Source organism: Podarcis gaigeae (assembly GCF_964106915.1).
Source record: "Podarcis gaigeae genome assembly, chromosome: 9".
In the NCBI taxonomy this organism is placed as follows: domain Eukaryota; kingdom Metazoa; phylum Chordata; class Lepidosauria; order Squamata; family Lacertidae; genus Podarcis; species Podarcis gaigeae.
In genome coordinates, this window is record NC_139685.1 from 76,017,717 (window position 1) to 76,031,495 (window position 13,779).

General features: G+C 49.2%; 1 protein-coding gene across 3 annotated transcripts in view; it reads right to left on the bottom strand.

Annotated features, from left to right (window-relative positions):
* Nucleotides 1-4,227: 4,227 nt before the first annotated feature.
* The window catches only part of ADAM33 (ADAM metallopeptidase domain 33), a 94,252-nt gene continuing 84,700 nt past the window's right edge, over nucleotides 4,228-13,779 (bottom strand). For 2 of the 3 annotated variants that reach the window (XM_083756409.1, XM_083756408.1), the window contains exons 20-24: nucleotides 13,658-13,775; nucleotides 12,044-12,295; nucleotides 8,519-8,682; nucleotides 7,491-7,508; nucleotides 4,228-5,583 (exon numbers count right to left, since the gene is read on the bottom strand). In XM_083756409.1, the coding sequence (XP_083612535.1) occupies nucleotides 5,532-5,583; nucleotides 7,491-7,508; nucleotides 8,519-8,682; nucleotides 12,044-12,295; nucleotides 13,658-13,775 (604 nt within the window). In that variant the 3' untranslated portion in view covers nucleotides 4,228-5,531. Of the gene's footprint in view, nucleotides 5,584-6,714; nucleotides 6,795-7,151; nucleotides 7,509-8,518; nucleotides 8,683-12,043; nucleotides 12,296-13,657; nucleotides 13,776-13,779 lie in introns of those variants that run through there. The other variant, XR_014568342.1, reaches the window with a different exon arrangement.

Genomic DNA, 13,779 nt, shown 5'->3' on the forward strand with positions numbered 1-13,779 from the left:
CTACTACCAGCTGCATTCCTGGCCACCCAGGAGGCAGAGCCACTGCAGGCTCGGGTGCGGGAACAGCAGCGGGTCGACGCTTGGGCCCAGGAACGACTCCGGGAGCTGGCTGAAGTGTCCAGCCCTCAGTATCCGGGGCTGGTCCTGCATCAGGGCCTTCTGCTACACCACGGTCGCCTGTACATCCTGCCAGGGCCACTGCGGGCGGAGTTTCTCCGGATGCCCCATGATGCCCCAGCAGCGGGCCACTTTGGGCTGTTTCGGACCACCCATCTGGTAAGCCGTGAGTTTTGGTGGCCCCGCCTGAAGGCTGACGTGGCTCGCTACGTTGCTGGTTGTGATGTCTGCCGGCGGGCCAAGGGCCCTACCGGGCGACCCCCCGGCCTACTTCAGCCATTGCCAGTTCCACCACGTCCTTGGCACACGGTTTTGCTGGACTTTGTAGTGGACTGACCCCCGTCTCGTGGCTGTACCTGCCTTCTAGTTTTCTCCGACCATTTCACTAAGATGGTGCACTGTGCCCCCTGCCCATCTGTACCCACAGCCAAGGAAACCGCTCAGCTGTACCTTCAGCAGGTCTTCCGCCTGCATGGCCTACCTGAGCGTGTGGTGTCTGACCGGGGCGTTCAGTTCACATCCCGGTTCTGGCGAGCATTGCACCAGACCCTCGGGACAGAGGTCTGTCTCTCGTCAGCCTACCATCCACAGACCGATGGCCAGACGGAACGGGCGAATGCGGTGCTGGAGCAGTATCTCCGGTGTTACTGCAGCTACCAGCAGGATGACTGGGTCGACCACCTAGCATTGGCGGAGTTCGCCTACAACAACGCGGTGAATGCATCCACCCAGCAGACCCCGTTCCAGGCCAGTTACGGTTGTCATCCACGGCTGTTTCCAGATGTGCTGCCGGCATCCGCAGTCCCTGCGGTGACGGAGTGGCTTCAAGAGCTCCAGTCCCAGCAACAGCTTTTGGTGGAGCAACTGCACCAGGCCAAGGAGGCGTACAAGGCCCAGGCCGACCGCCACCGCCAGGTGGGGCCGGAACTTCACGTCGGTGACCTGGTATGGCTCTCCACTCGCCACCTCCACCCCTCTAGACCTTCGCAGAAGTTGGACGCCCGTTTCACCGGCCCGTTTCCTATCGTGGACCAAGTCTCACCTGTGGCATTTCGTCTCCGGTTGCCCGCAACCCTGATGATTCACCCGGTCTTCCACAGGTCCCTTCTGAGTCCGGTGGCCCCACCCGATGAGTTCCACCCGAACCGTCCCCGACCGCAGCCAGTTTTGGTTCAGGGAGAGCCTGAGTACGAGGTGGAACGCATTCTGGACTCCCGATACCGCAGGGGAAAGCTGCAGTATCTCATTGACTGGAAGGGGTATGGACCGGAGGACCGTTCCTGGGAACCAGCGGCCAACGTCCACGCGCCTGCCTGCCTCCGAGAGTTCCATGCAGCGTACCCCGGCAAGCCGGGTCCGGACCCTCGATTGAGGGGGGGGCCTGGGAGGGGGGATGGTGTGATGGCCTGGGATTCCGATTCAGAGGCTGAACCAGAGGAATCCCAGCCTGCACAGGAGTCCCCGCCTCCAGGGCCGGCTGAACTGGGGCAAGGCCCAGATTCTGAGGAGCCTGCACCTGTGTCAGATCCTCAGGAGCAGGCACCAGGTGAAACCATTCTGGCCCCAGAGGTGCTTGAGGACTCAGTGTCTACAGGTGAGCCTCCTCCGGGGCCCAGTAACCCTTCGGCCTCTCCTGAACTGCAGAGGCTTAGGGCAGAGAGGCGAAGGGAACTGGTGGCTCCCAGGAGGAGTGCTCGCTTTAAGGCCAGAGGAGGCGGGGCTCCTGGGGGCCGGGGCCGCCCCGGCCTTAGAAGAAGATAAAGGTCAGTCAGCCCGGTCCCAGGTTGCAGGAGCAACGTTGTTGTTGGCTTCAGATCTTCCAGCATTCCTGTTTCCTGCCCGGCCTCCTGCTCCTCACCTTCCAGCGTTCCTGTTCCCCGCCCGGCTCCGTTTTGGACCTCGCCTCTCACCTTGTGAACTCTGACTACGGACACGGTACCTTCCCCCCCCCGGGACCAGCACCCCCCCTTCCCCCTGCCTCCCTATGGTGCTGCCGGCGCAAGGGCTGGCTGGCTCCAGAGAGGCACTGCTCAAAATGGCACTCAGCCAGCTCAGCTCAGCCCAGCCCCCTTCCTCCTCTACGCAGGACAGGGAGAAGCCAGGAGGAGGGAGGGAGGAGATGCCACGGTGTTAATTTTTTCCGTTAATTTTTTCCCCGCACTACCATTGGGGGGGGCATTCCCCCCCTTCCTCTCTCACACCGTGGCATTGCAGGAGGAGTGCTCACCTTCGGGCGATACAGGGAGGTGAGTCGCTGGGGGATCAGGACCGTCCTGGACCACATTTCATGGGTTACCCCTGGGCCCAGCACACTAAATATCTTCGCAGAAGATTACAGAAAGCTTGGCTTATTGCTCCACGTCCAAAAAAACCAAGCACCAGAAAATGCATTTTGCTTTAAATTAATCTTTCTAATATATAGTGGTAGGATTTAATGTATTGGAACCTGTCGTTATGACTTATGGCACTTAACATTTGGTGGTGGTGTAATGACTGTGATTTTAAAACTTTAAATAAAAAAAGAGGCACACACGTACCCATCTAGATTTAAATAAGAAAAAGCCCTTTATTTCCTTGTTACCCTTCAGAAGGGAAACGGGGGTTCCAAAGTCCTCATGTCAAAGGCACAAACATTTTGCGGAAAGGTGCATAGCAGAAACACTGCGGCTTCAGACCTACAAGAGCACCGTACACACAGAGGGAAAGGACCAATTGCCATCTTTGGACCACACGTCAAAGGCAAGATCCTGCTTGCTCATCTGAAACGCCAACTGTGGCTAGAGACCACCAGAAGTTGCAACAGAAGGCTGGTGGTCCGTTGAGGGTGAATGGGGCCTGCCCCACCAAGCTCAGTCTGCCCTCGGCCAGTCCCCACCTATCTTCCTGCGTTCATGCTAGCCAACACTTGTTCTGCCTGTCATTTGCTCTGACACCTCAAATCCAGGAGTAGAATCTCACCCAACCTTCTCCAACCACAGTGCTTGTGAGCATTCCAATCTTTCAAGTCTCAGAACTGTCCCAATGTCTTCATTCTTTGGCTAGCTCACTGAACGTCAAAAGGAGTTTTGGTGGCATTTGTGTCCAGCTTACCTTATCCTCCAAGAGCTGTTGTTTCCCTTGCTCTCTGCCCTCCCGTTCCCAATGTGCACCAACTGGGTGCAAAATTGGCAGGGCCTCCTGCAGCCCCCTCTATGCCCATGGAGGAGAACCTCTTGTGGCGAAGGCACTGCAACAGGAACACGAGGGAAGGAGGAGCACTGATGCTGACGATGCACACCTGCAAGGCCATTAGGCCATTATTAAAGAAGAAGAAAGCCTTTGGAGATTTCCAGCAATATGCAAGGCAGTGGGAAGGACTGTAAGGTCAGGGAGAGGAATCAGGAACTGTGCAAGGCACTGAAATCTCACCCTCACAACCATTTGCAACACCCTCCCTGACATAGCTGTCAACGTTTCCCTTTTTTAAGGGAAATTCCCTTATTCCGAATAGGATTCCTCACAAGAAAATGGAAAAGTTGACAGCTATGCTCCCTAACCCCTCGGGGAAGCAGAAATGCAGGCTTAGCTTAGCAAAGAAGAGGGCAATGTCAAGCTTCGACCAAATGAGTGGTCCAGACGCAAACGCCAAGGGGGAATAATAACCTCTTCGCAATGCCGTGGAGTCATTCCCAAAAAGAAAAGGAAAACCACCCGCCCACTATGGTTTCACAGGAAAAAAATGTCAGTCCCTAGAGAAGGCATTGCAGCTCCCACCAAGAACTTATTGATGCTTCTGAACACAGAGATGGGTTTCATATTTGTCCAAAAGTCACATTCTCAGGCCCCGACCCTAGGATGTTGGACATTGATTGTTGACTGGAACGGGAAAGGCACTCGTCACGGTCTCAGTGAGTCGTCTTTCCTATTTTTGTTATGAGAGGAGTCCTAAGGCTGGAGACAGGCTCAGTGAAGCCCTGAGACTCAGGGATCAGTTCATCTCTTCCAGGGACGGAGGAGACCCCAGAGAGACAAAGGATGCTTCATGGATGAAGATGACCTGGGATCAACTACTTGAGCACCAAAAAAACATATCGCCCATCTGGCGCTTCTCTTTTCTTTTCCATCTTTTCCTTTGTTTCTGTCTTGTTAACTGAAAGGCACCTAAAAAGAGGTTGTCTCCAGCTCAGGAAACCAAGGTGAGAAACGACCAGAGGTGGGGGAAATGAACCTCTCCTTGCTCTGGGGAGCATGATGAACCCCCCAACACTTCCTGAGAAGGCAAGAGGGCAGAGGGCCATCTCTCTGAGCATGGTGCACACGCAACTCCCTCCAAACTGGGGGTCACCCTTGACAGCGTGAGCAGGCTTTGGAGGTGCAGGACAGCCAGATGGGAGACAGCCTGCCCTTTTCCTGAGCTTGGAGCTGGGATGCAAGCCAAGAGCATCCTTAAATGCCACTCTCCCAGGTGATGCTTGTCAGCCCTTTAGCAGCTATCTCACCGTTGCCATAAGCGTCACAAGTCTCACCACTGGCTGGAACATTGAGAATTGCTCTATACCAGGTCAGATTATAAATCTGCCTTGCTCAGTACTACCAGTTCTGACAATTCTCCTGGGGCTCAGGTAGAGGAGAGTCACATTTTGCCCTGTTCCCTTTTAAAAGCCAGAGATGCCCAGGACTGAATCTGGGACTTTCTGCTTGGAAACCGGACACCCTGGCAGCCAGCTGTAGAACAAAATGGCAGGTGTTGGCACCGTGCGCCAGCCGAAACTCAAACCCAGCTCATGAAGCTGGATTATTATTATTTTTAATGCGAGAGCATTTCACCAGCCTTTCCCAACCTGGTGCCCCCACCCAGATGTTTCAGACTACAACTCCCATAGCCCCAGCTGCTTTGCCCCAAGGGCACCATACATTTTTTTAGAAAACAGTCCCAACAAAGTTTTGTAACGCCAGCTATAAGGGGGACGATGTCCAGCACTCAGATCCCAGTGGTGAGAGAGAGAGAGGTTGTGCATCCCGTGAGGTTGTGCAAAACACAGAGGTAGCTAACAGCAGTCCACAGTTTGCGGGCAGTTGGTGTGGATCAGAACTAGGCTCAGTGCAAAAACCTGCTTCTGGAGGTAGGCAGACGTTACGTCCTTGATGGGCAGCGGTCTGCGAGCACGTCAAAATGAAACTTCTCCCCCAGTCACTTATTTTGTCCCAAATCCCTAAAGCCAGCCATCACACAAAAGTACCATTTTTTCCCCTGGGCCCAGTCTCCACCCCCTCCCTTCTTCGTTATCGATGAAAACAGTTCCTATTTTCTCTCTTTAAAAAAACACAAAAACAAACAGTCTTTGGTAGCAAAAATTCCCCGCGTTGGCCGTAGTAGTGCAAATGAGGAAGGAGGAGCCTGACGAGGTCAGCTGGGACTCTCGTTTCCACAGTTGTCATTTCTTAAAAGGGAAAGATGTTGTCTGTACTTTCAGGCCTGGAACGGGTCTAAAGAACAGAAGAAGATGGTCAGCACAAGTCAGGAGGACATCAGGAGAACAAAGATGAACTGCAGAGTCCCAAGTAAGCCATGTTAGCTGATAGGCTACAGGGGGAGGGAAAGCAGCCCAGCACCTAGGCTAATAGAGAACAACAAACCCCTGTGTTGCAAACTTAACACAACAAACAATACAAGCAACACGAAGACCAGCATACTAGTAGCACTGCAGTTCTTATGGCATAATATACACGATTTAGTGCAACAAAAACAAAATGTGTACACTTGTAAATTCTCTAATATATTTGAAATCAAATGAACACACGTCTGTCAATCTTTGAAAGTCCGTAGAAGTATAATAAGTCTATAGTTGAAACAAAGTAATAGATGCTATCCTGTGGGCTAAGCGGGAAAACATTTTAGGCGTTCCTGGTGCCGAAGTAGTAAGTGAATAACATATTACATATTACATATCCTTATGACCATTGCTCCTTGTGCATTTTTCTAATCTATGGGTTGTGCTGAACAAGATTCCAGCGAAACAATCAGATTATCCGGGATCACTGTCCTACGTTGTTATTCACTTACTACTTACTACCAAATGGCCTCGGTCCTGTATACCTGAAGGAGCATCTCCACCCCCATGATTCAGACCGGACATTGAGGTCCAGCGTTGAGGGCCTTCTGACGGTTCCCTCGCTGCGAGAAATGAGGTTACAGGGAACCAGGCAGAGGGCCTTCTTGGTGGTGGCGCCCGCCCTGTGGAACACCTACCAGCAGATGCCAAGGAAATAAGAAGCTATCCTATTTTTAAAAAACATCTGAAGGCAGCCCTGTCTAGGGAAGTTTTTAAAATTTAATGCTGTGTTGTTTTTAACACTCAATTGGGAGTTGCCCAGAGTGGCTGGGGAGACTCAGCCGGATGGGCGGGGGTATTTTTATTTTATTTATTTATTTATTTATCATTATTATTATTATTATTATTATTATTATTATTATTATTATTACATCCTGCCAGAGGCCCAGCACCTTCCTTCTCAATTTGTTTTTATACCAGGTGTTAGCCGTCCTGAGCCCGGTCTTGGCTGGGGAGGGCGGGGTATTAATAATAATAATAATAATAATAATAATAATAATAATAATTTGAGGCCCTTTTTTGTGTGCCTCCTCCATGAGAGGTCCAGAGGGTGGCAACACAAGAACAAAGGCTTTTCTGCAGTCGCTGTATGTGGGAGGCTTCCATGGCGTCTTTAATATATATATTAAGACGTCAGGTGAAAACATTCTTCTTCTCCCAGGCCTTTGGCTAACTGAATAAGCTAGAGCATGGGTAGGCAAACTAAGGCACGGGGGCTGGATCCGGCCTGTGGACGGTCCAGGAATCAGCATGTTTTTACATGAGTAGAATGTGTCCTTTTCTTTTAAATGCATCTCTGGGTTATTTGTGGGGTATAGGAATTCGTTCACCCCCCCCCCAAAAAAATATATATAGTCCGCCGCCCCCCACAAGGTCTGAGGGACAGTGGACCAGCCCCCTGCTCAAAAGGTTTGCTGACCCCTGAGCTAGAGGTTTTTAAACTGTTGGGGAAGTATTGTTTTGTCTGTTATTATGTTAATAAAGGTCTTATTATTATAATATTATGATGATGTCTTTTTGTGTTTTTATCCTGTAAACTGCCTTAGGGTCCTCAATGGAAGGGTGGTATTGAAACTTAATAAATAAATGAATAGAATAATTATCAGGGTTGTAGTCCAATGGCGCTGAAGGCCTCATCTGCTTTTCACTGGGTCCTCACACACCACAGGGCAAGGCTTCACATGAGGGAATTCGGCGTTCGTACAGAAAGGAGTTCCGTAATTCAGGAGAGCAGGAAATGGGGTTTCCCCCCAACAGCAGCAGGGGCAAGGTCCTACTCACCTCTGAGGTGGCACCGGCCTGTGTGGAGGGAAAAAAACAAAGAGTCTTCGTTAATGGTTTGGAAACAGATTCTGTTGCTCCTATACGCATATCAGGGGTAGGCACTACACCAACTTTCCTGGTCTCGAGTTGGAAAATTGCCAGACTTCATAACTCAAGAACACTCTCTCAGTTATAGGACTTTACAAGCAAGTGAACCAAGGACTTGGAAGCAAAAGACACTCTCTGGGCTCAGAGAGAGGAGATGACTTGTAACACCTGCAAATAGTGTGTGCATGGAAAGTGGTCTATGTTGGTGTTTGCCTAGTAAAGGCAACTCTGCTAAACAGCTGTTTTCTGTGCAGAGCTTAACCCCGACAGAGTCCCCAACAGACCACATAAACACAAACTGCCAAGGCGAAAAGCCCACAAGAACGCTTTCTTTCAGAATTCCTAAAAATGATACAAGAACTCTTAAGCCTAGACATGGTTCCAGGGGAAACAGTTGGCCAGAACCCCCAGATGATTGCTTGATACTGCAGTCTCTGCCCATCTATATTCTTCCAACGGGACGCGGGTGGCGCTGTGGGTTAAACCACAGAGCCTAGGACTTGCCGATCAGAAGGTCGGCGGTTCAAATCCACGCGACGGGGTGAGTTCCCGTTGCTCGGTCCCAGCTCCTGCCAACCTAACAGTTCGAAAGCACAAAAAGTGCAAGTAGATAAATAGGTACCGCTCCGACGGGAAGGTAAACGGCGTTTCCGTGTGCTGCTCTGGTTCACCAGACCTGGAAGCTGTACGCCGGCCCCCTCGGCCAGTAAAGCGAGATGAGCGCCGCAACCCCAGAGTCGGCCATGACTGGACCTAATGGTCAGGTGTCCCTTTACCTTTACCTTATATTCTTCCAACAGCAGCCCCCTCCTTGCTCCCACCACCCCACTTCTGTGGTAACTCCAATCCTTGCTGTCTGGCTCCCTTGGTAACTTAGAGGTGCTAATGATCAAGTGGTAGATAAATGTGTTGAGCAAATGAATAGAAAACAAACTTACTTCAGCGGTCTGGAGAGGGGGCTCGTGGCATTGAGACCTGCGGGCTTGGCATTGGCTGGAGGCACCATGACCAGCAAGGCCTGACCCTGAGCTGGCGGCAGTTCTTTAGCCAGGAGGGGGTTCCCCGGGAGCGGCCGGCGTGGCGGCCTCTGCTTTGGATCGACCTAGCAGGGAAGGAAACATGGTCAGAGACTGCCAAATGAAGAGGACAGGATCAGGCCAATGCCCCACCTAGTTCAGAATCCTGTTCTCACAGTGGCCAACCAGAGGCCTTTGGGAAACCAGAAAGCAGGGTTCGACCACAAGAACAATTCTCCCTTCCTGTGGTTCCCAGCAACGTGTATTCAAAAGCGTTGTTGCTTCTGATTAGGAAGTCAAGGAATAGCCAGCCTGGCCAATAGCTATTAGTAGCCCTCTCCTCATCCATGAATATATCTAACCCTCTTTTAAAGCCATCCAAGTTGGTGACCTTGCACTGCTGGAATAGCTTAGTCGGTAGAGCATGAGACTCTTAACCTCAGGTTCGTGGGTTCGAATCCCACGTTGGACAAAAAGATATCTGCATTTCAAGGGGTTGGACTAGATGAGCCTCGTGGTCCCTTCCTACGCGGCCCTTCTATTACTATGACGCTGTGCGTTTTATCTGTCCTGAGTCTTCCAACTGTCAGCTTCATTACCTGTCTCGTGTAGTGCAATATGGAGAATCTCTATCCGCCTTCTCCGGGCGGTGCAAATTTTATAAACTTCCACCGTGTCGTGAAAAGTAATCTAAGCAGTGAACCAAACATCCCATCAGCTGACTTTGAGGACCAATCCCTGCCCACCAGGTCCTATAAAAGCACTGAACTGAGAGGTTGCTCTTCAGTCTGAGCAGGAAACTGCCCCAGCTCCTGGTGAGAAGAAATCACTTTTCCTTTAGGTCACAGTTTCCCAAAATTGGGTCCCCAGCTGTTACAACGCCCATCATCCCTAGTGTGGGGTATAACATCACTGTAGCAGTCAAGTACGACACTTCCTGGTTTCTCAGAGTGGACACACAAGGGGATGTTATTCCAGCCAGGAGGACTACCTGTCACACCTGTCTGGAGCATCTTCCCCCTGCATGTGACAGGTGGATGGGCGTGACCCCGGGAGACCCCATAAAAGGGCCGGTCATGCAGCCATCTTCCTCTACTTGCTCTTCTTCTTCACCATTTCTTTCTTGATGTATTTTGCTGTCTGCTGGCTCTTGGCCAGCAGCACATGGGCTCATCCCCATATGGGATGAACTCAAACTCTCTTCTGTTGTTGTTGTTTGTTGTTTAGTCGTTTAGTCATGTCCGACTCTTTGTGACCCCATGGACCAGAGCACGCCAGGCACTCCTGTCTTCCACTGCCTCCCGCAGTACAAACTCATGTTCGTAGCTTCAAGAACACTGTCCAACCATCTCGTCCTCTGTCGTCCCCTTCTCCTTGTGCCCTCCATCTTTCCCAACATCAGGGTCTTTTCCAGGGAGTTGAGTCTTCTCATGAGGTGGCCAAAGTCTTGGAGCCTCAGCTTCACGATCTGTCCTTCCAGTGAGCACTCAGGGCTGATTTCCTTCAGAATGGAGAGATTTGATCTTCTTGCAGTCCATGGGACTCTCAAGAGTCTCCTCCAGCACCATAATTCAAAAGCATCAATTCTTCGGCGATCAGCCTTCTTTATGGTCCAGCTTTCACTTCCATACATCGCTACTGGGAAAACCAGAGCTTTTCTCTTCTGTAGCTACAAGCTAAAGCCTGCCTTCAGGGAACCTACTGTGAACTGAATGTAAGTAAACATCTTATTACAGTGGACGCTCAGGTTGCGAACGTGATCCGTGCAGGGAGCACGTTCGCAACCCGCATTGTTCACAACCCGCAGCACCACATCTGTGCACGTGCGGGTCGCGATTCGGCGCTTCTGTGTTGTTGTTTTTAATAAATATTTATTAGGGTTCCCAATTTAATACAAACATAAATACCACAAAAAAGAAACAAATATTACACAAAAAAGGAAAAACAAAAATATCAAAAACACACAATTTTGAACAAAATAAAACAAATATAATGCCAATCACTTATTTCCGTTACCTTATGTCTCGAACCTCCTCTCACCTCCCCCTTTTGTATTCTAAATCAAATCATAATTCAGCAAATTCTTATTATAACTTAATATAGATTATTTTAACTTATTATTCAGCCTTTGCATTACAGCTGGTAACCTCTTAATTTCAATCCAACATCATTCTAGCATTCATTAATTTTACAATATTTCTGTAAATAGTCTTTAAATTTCCTCCAGTCCTCTTCCGCCGACTCTTTTCCCTGGTCTCGGATTCTGCTGGTCATTTCTGCCAGTCCCATGTAATCAATCATCTTCATCTGCCATTCTTCCAGAGTGGGTAAATCTTGTGTCTTCCAATATTTTGCGATGAGGATTCTTGCTGCAGTTGTCGCATACATAAAAAAAGTTCTGTCCTTCTTTGGCACCAATTGGCCAAACATGCCCAGGAGAAAGGCCTCTGGTTTTTTCAAGAAGGTATATTTAAATACCTTTTTCATCTCATTATAAATCATTTCCCAGAAAGCCTTAATCTTTGGGCATGTCCACCAAAGGTGAAAGAATGTACCTTCAGTCTCCTTACATTTCCAACATTTGTTATCGGGTAAGTGATATATTTTTGCAAGCTTGACTGGGGTCATGTACCACCTATAAATCATTTTCATAATATTCTCTTTTAAGGCATTGCATGCCGTAAACTTTAAACCGGTGGTCCATAACTGTTCCCAGTCCGCAAACATAATATTGTGCCCAACATCTTGTGCCCATTTAATCATAGCTGACTTCACCGTTTCGTCCTGAGTATTCCATTTCAGCAGCAAATTATACATCTTTGACAAGTTCTTTGTTTTAGGTTCTAACAATTCTGTTTCTAGTTTCGATTTTTCCACCTGGAATCCAACTTTTTTATCCAATTTATAAGCCTCCATTATCTGAAAGTAATGAAGCCAATCTCGTACTTTACTTTTTAATTTCGGCGCTTCTGCACATGCGCAAAGCACAATTTAGTGTTTTGCGCATTCGCAAGCGCCGAAACCTGGAAGTAACCCGTTCTAGTACTTCCGGGTTCATCGTGGTGCGCAACCCGAAAACGCACCACCTCTGTAACCCGAGGTATGCCTGTATTTTTAAGAAAAGACTGTTGTGTCTTTATTCTTTTTAAGAGGGGACAAAGGGGATTTACAGATCCAATCTGGACAAGCCAGACTTGATTGCTTAAGTAAAGAGATTCAAACGAATTTACCAACTCGCTTCCTGCTTTATACAGGTGAATGTACTCTGCTACTGATTCACTAGCGTGAGTGAGGAAGGATAATATTTAATCAATATGTTCTCTCCTAGTATCCACAACATTCCCACCCTAGCTAGCAGGACCAGTGGTCAGGGACGAAGGAAAGTGTAGTTCAAATACAGCTGGATCTTGAAAGGGTGGACTCCCCTGAGGCCTGTTCTGGACTCACCAACGCGGTCCTGACGGGGCTGGTGGGAAGAGGCTTCTTCGGCGGAGGGAGTTTGTTTTGCGTGCTGAATTTCGCACCAGCGCCCGCGGCGGGGGATTTGTTGAAAGGCAGCGGAGGCGGCCTGGAAGGCTTGAGGTCTTTCGGGAGAGCAGCAACGGGGACAGGGGCAGGGCGGAGAGGGCGGACCACGTTGACCGGGTGGGAAGCGCCTTGGAGAGGATTTGGTTTGGGTGGGAAAACACCCCTTGTTGCCTGTAGAGAGAAGAGAGAGAGAGGAGGCAAAGGTGAATTTCCTCCTTGTTTAAGGCGGAGGCAGTTTTCGCAGTTCCACAGAGCGAAGGTGCAAATGAGCGGACACGATCCTGTCCCCTCCCCTTATGAGCATTTATTTTAAAATCTGCACATTTCTAGCGGTTTCTAAATTAGGGTTGGGCATTGTGGAGGAAGACCGCCTGAGTCGAGAGTCTGATAACCAATCCCCGATTTGCGGCACAGTTTCAAGGTTGCTTTCATCAAGATTTGAGGAGCATACAAACGTTTGTTGAGAAAACAACCCTGAAGCTTTTCTTTTGGGAATTACAGTGGACGCTCGGGTTGTGAACGTGATCCGTGCGGGAGGAACGTTCGAACCCGCAGCGTCCGCAGCTCGCAGCGCTGCGGGTTGCGATTCGGCACTTCTGCGCAAAGCGCGATTTAATACCTGTGCGCATGCTCAAGTGCCGAAACCCAGAAGTAACCAGTTCTGGTACTTCTGGGTTTTGGTGCATCCATAACCTGAAAACACACAACTGAAGCGTCTGTAACCTGAGGTATGACTGTATAGGGACGGAACTACCTAAACTGCATAAAATTCTATTTACGTACGCTACTACAGCGGCAAGAATGTTACTTGCCCCAAAATGGAAAGAAGAAGAAGTCCCAGTAAAGGAAGAATGGAATACAAAAACTGATGGAATATGCGGAAATGGCAAAACTCACCCGAAGAATAACAAATCAAGGTAACAAAATAAAAGAATGGAAATGGTTTATTGAATATATGCAGATAAATTGTAAACAGATAAGAACATTGGCAGGATTATTATAATAACCTTCAGTCTCACAAGAGTATGTATTTGATGTGGATGAATAAACAAGCAAATCTAGTTGATTTGGATATGCAGAAGATATTAAAAATAAATTTAAGGAACCGAGGAAAGAGGGGGAAGGAAGTCAAGTTTTGAAATGTTAAGATGATTGTAAATTTGATGAAATGTATTAATCTGAAAAGTATATATATAGAGAGAGACAGACACACACACACACACACACACACACACACACACAGAGTGGTACCTCTGGTTGCAAACGGGATCCATTCCGGAAGCCCGTTCGCAACATGAAAAGAACACAACCCGCAGCAATGCATCTGCACACACGAGGGTTGCGATTCGCCGCTTCTGCACATGCGCGTGACGTCATTTTGCGCTTCTGCACATGCGTGAGTGGCGAAACCCAGAAGTAACCCTTTCCGGTACTTCCAGGTCGCCGAAGGACGCAACCTGAAAATGCTCAACCTGAAGTAAGCGTAAACAGAGGTATGACTGTATATATAAAACATTTCAGGAGCATACTCACTTGACTGGAACTGCTGGCCGCAGTTTTATTGGAGAAGGAAGAAGAGGAGGAAATGTCTTGCAAAGTGAAGGCTGAGTTTGAGTGTCCCTGATTTGCCTTCCGATTGACAGCTCCATTCCTGC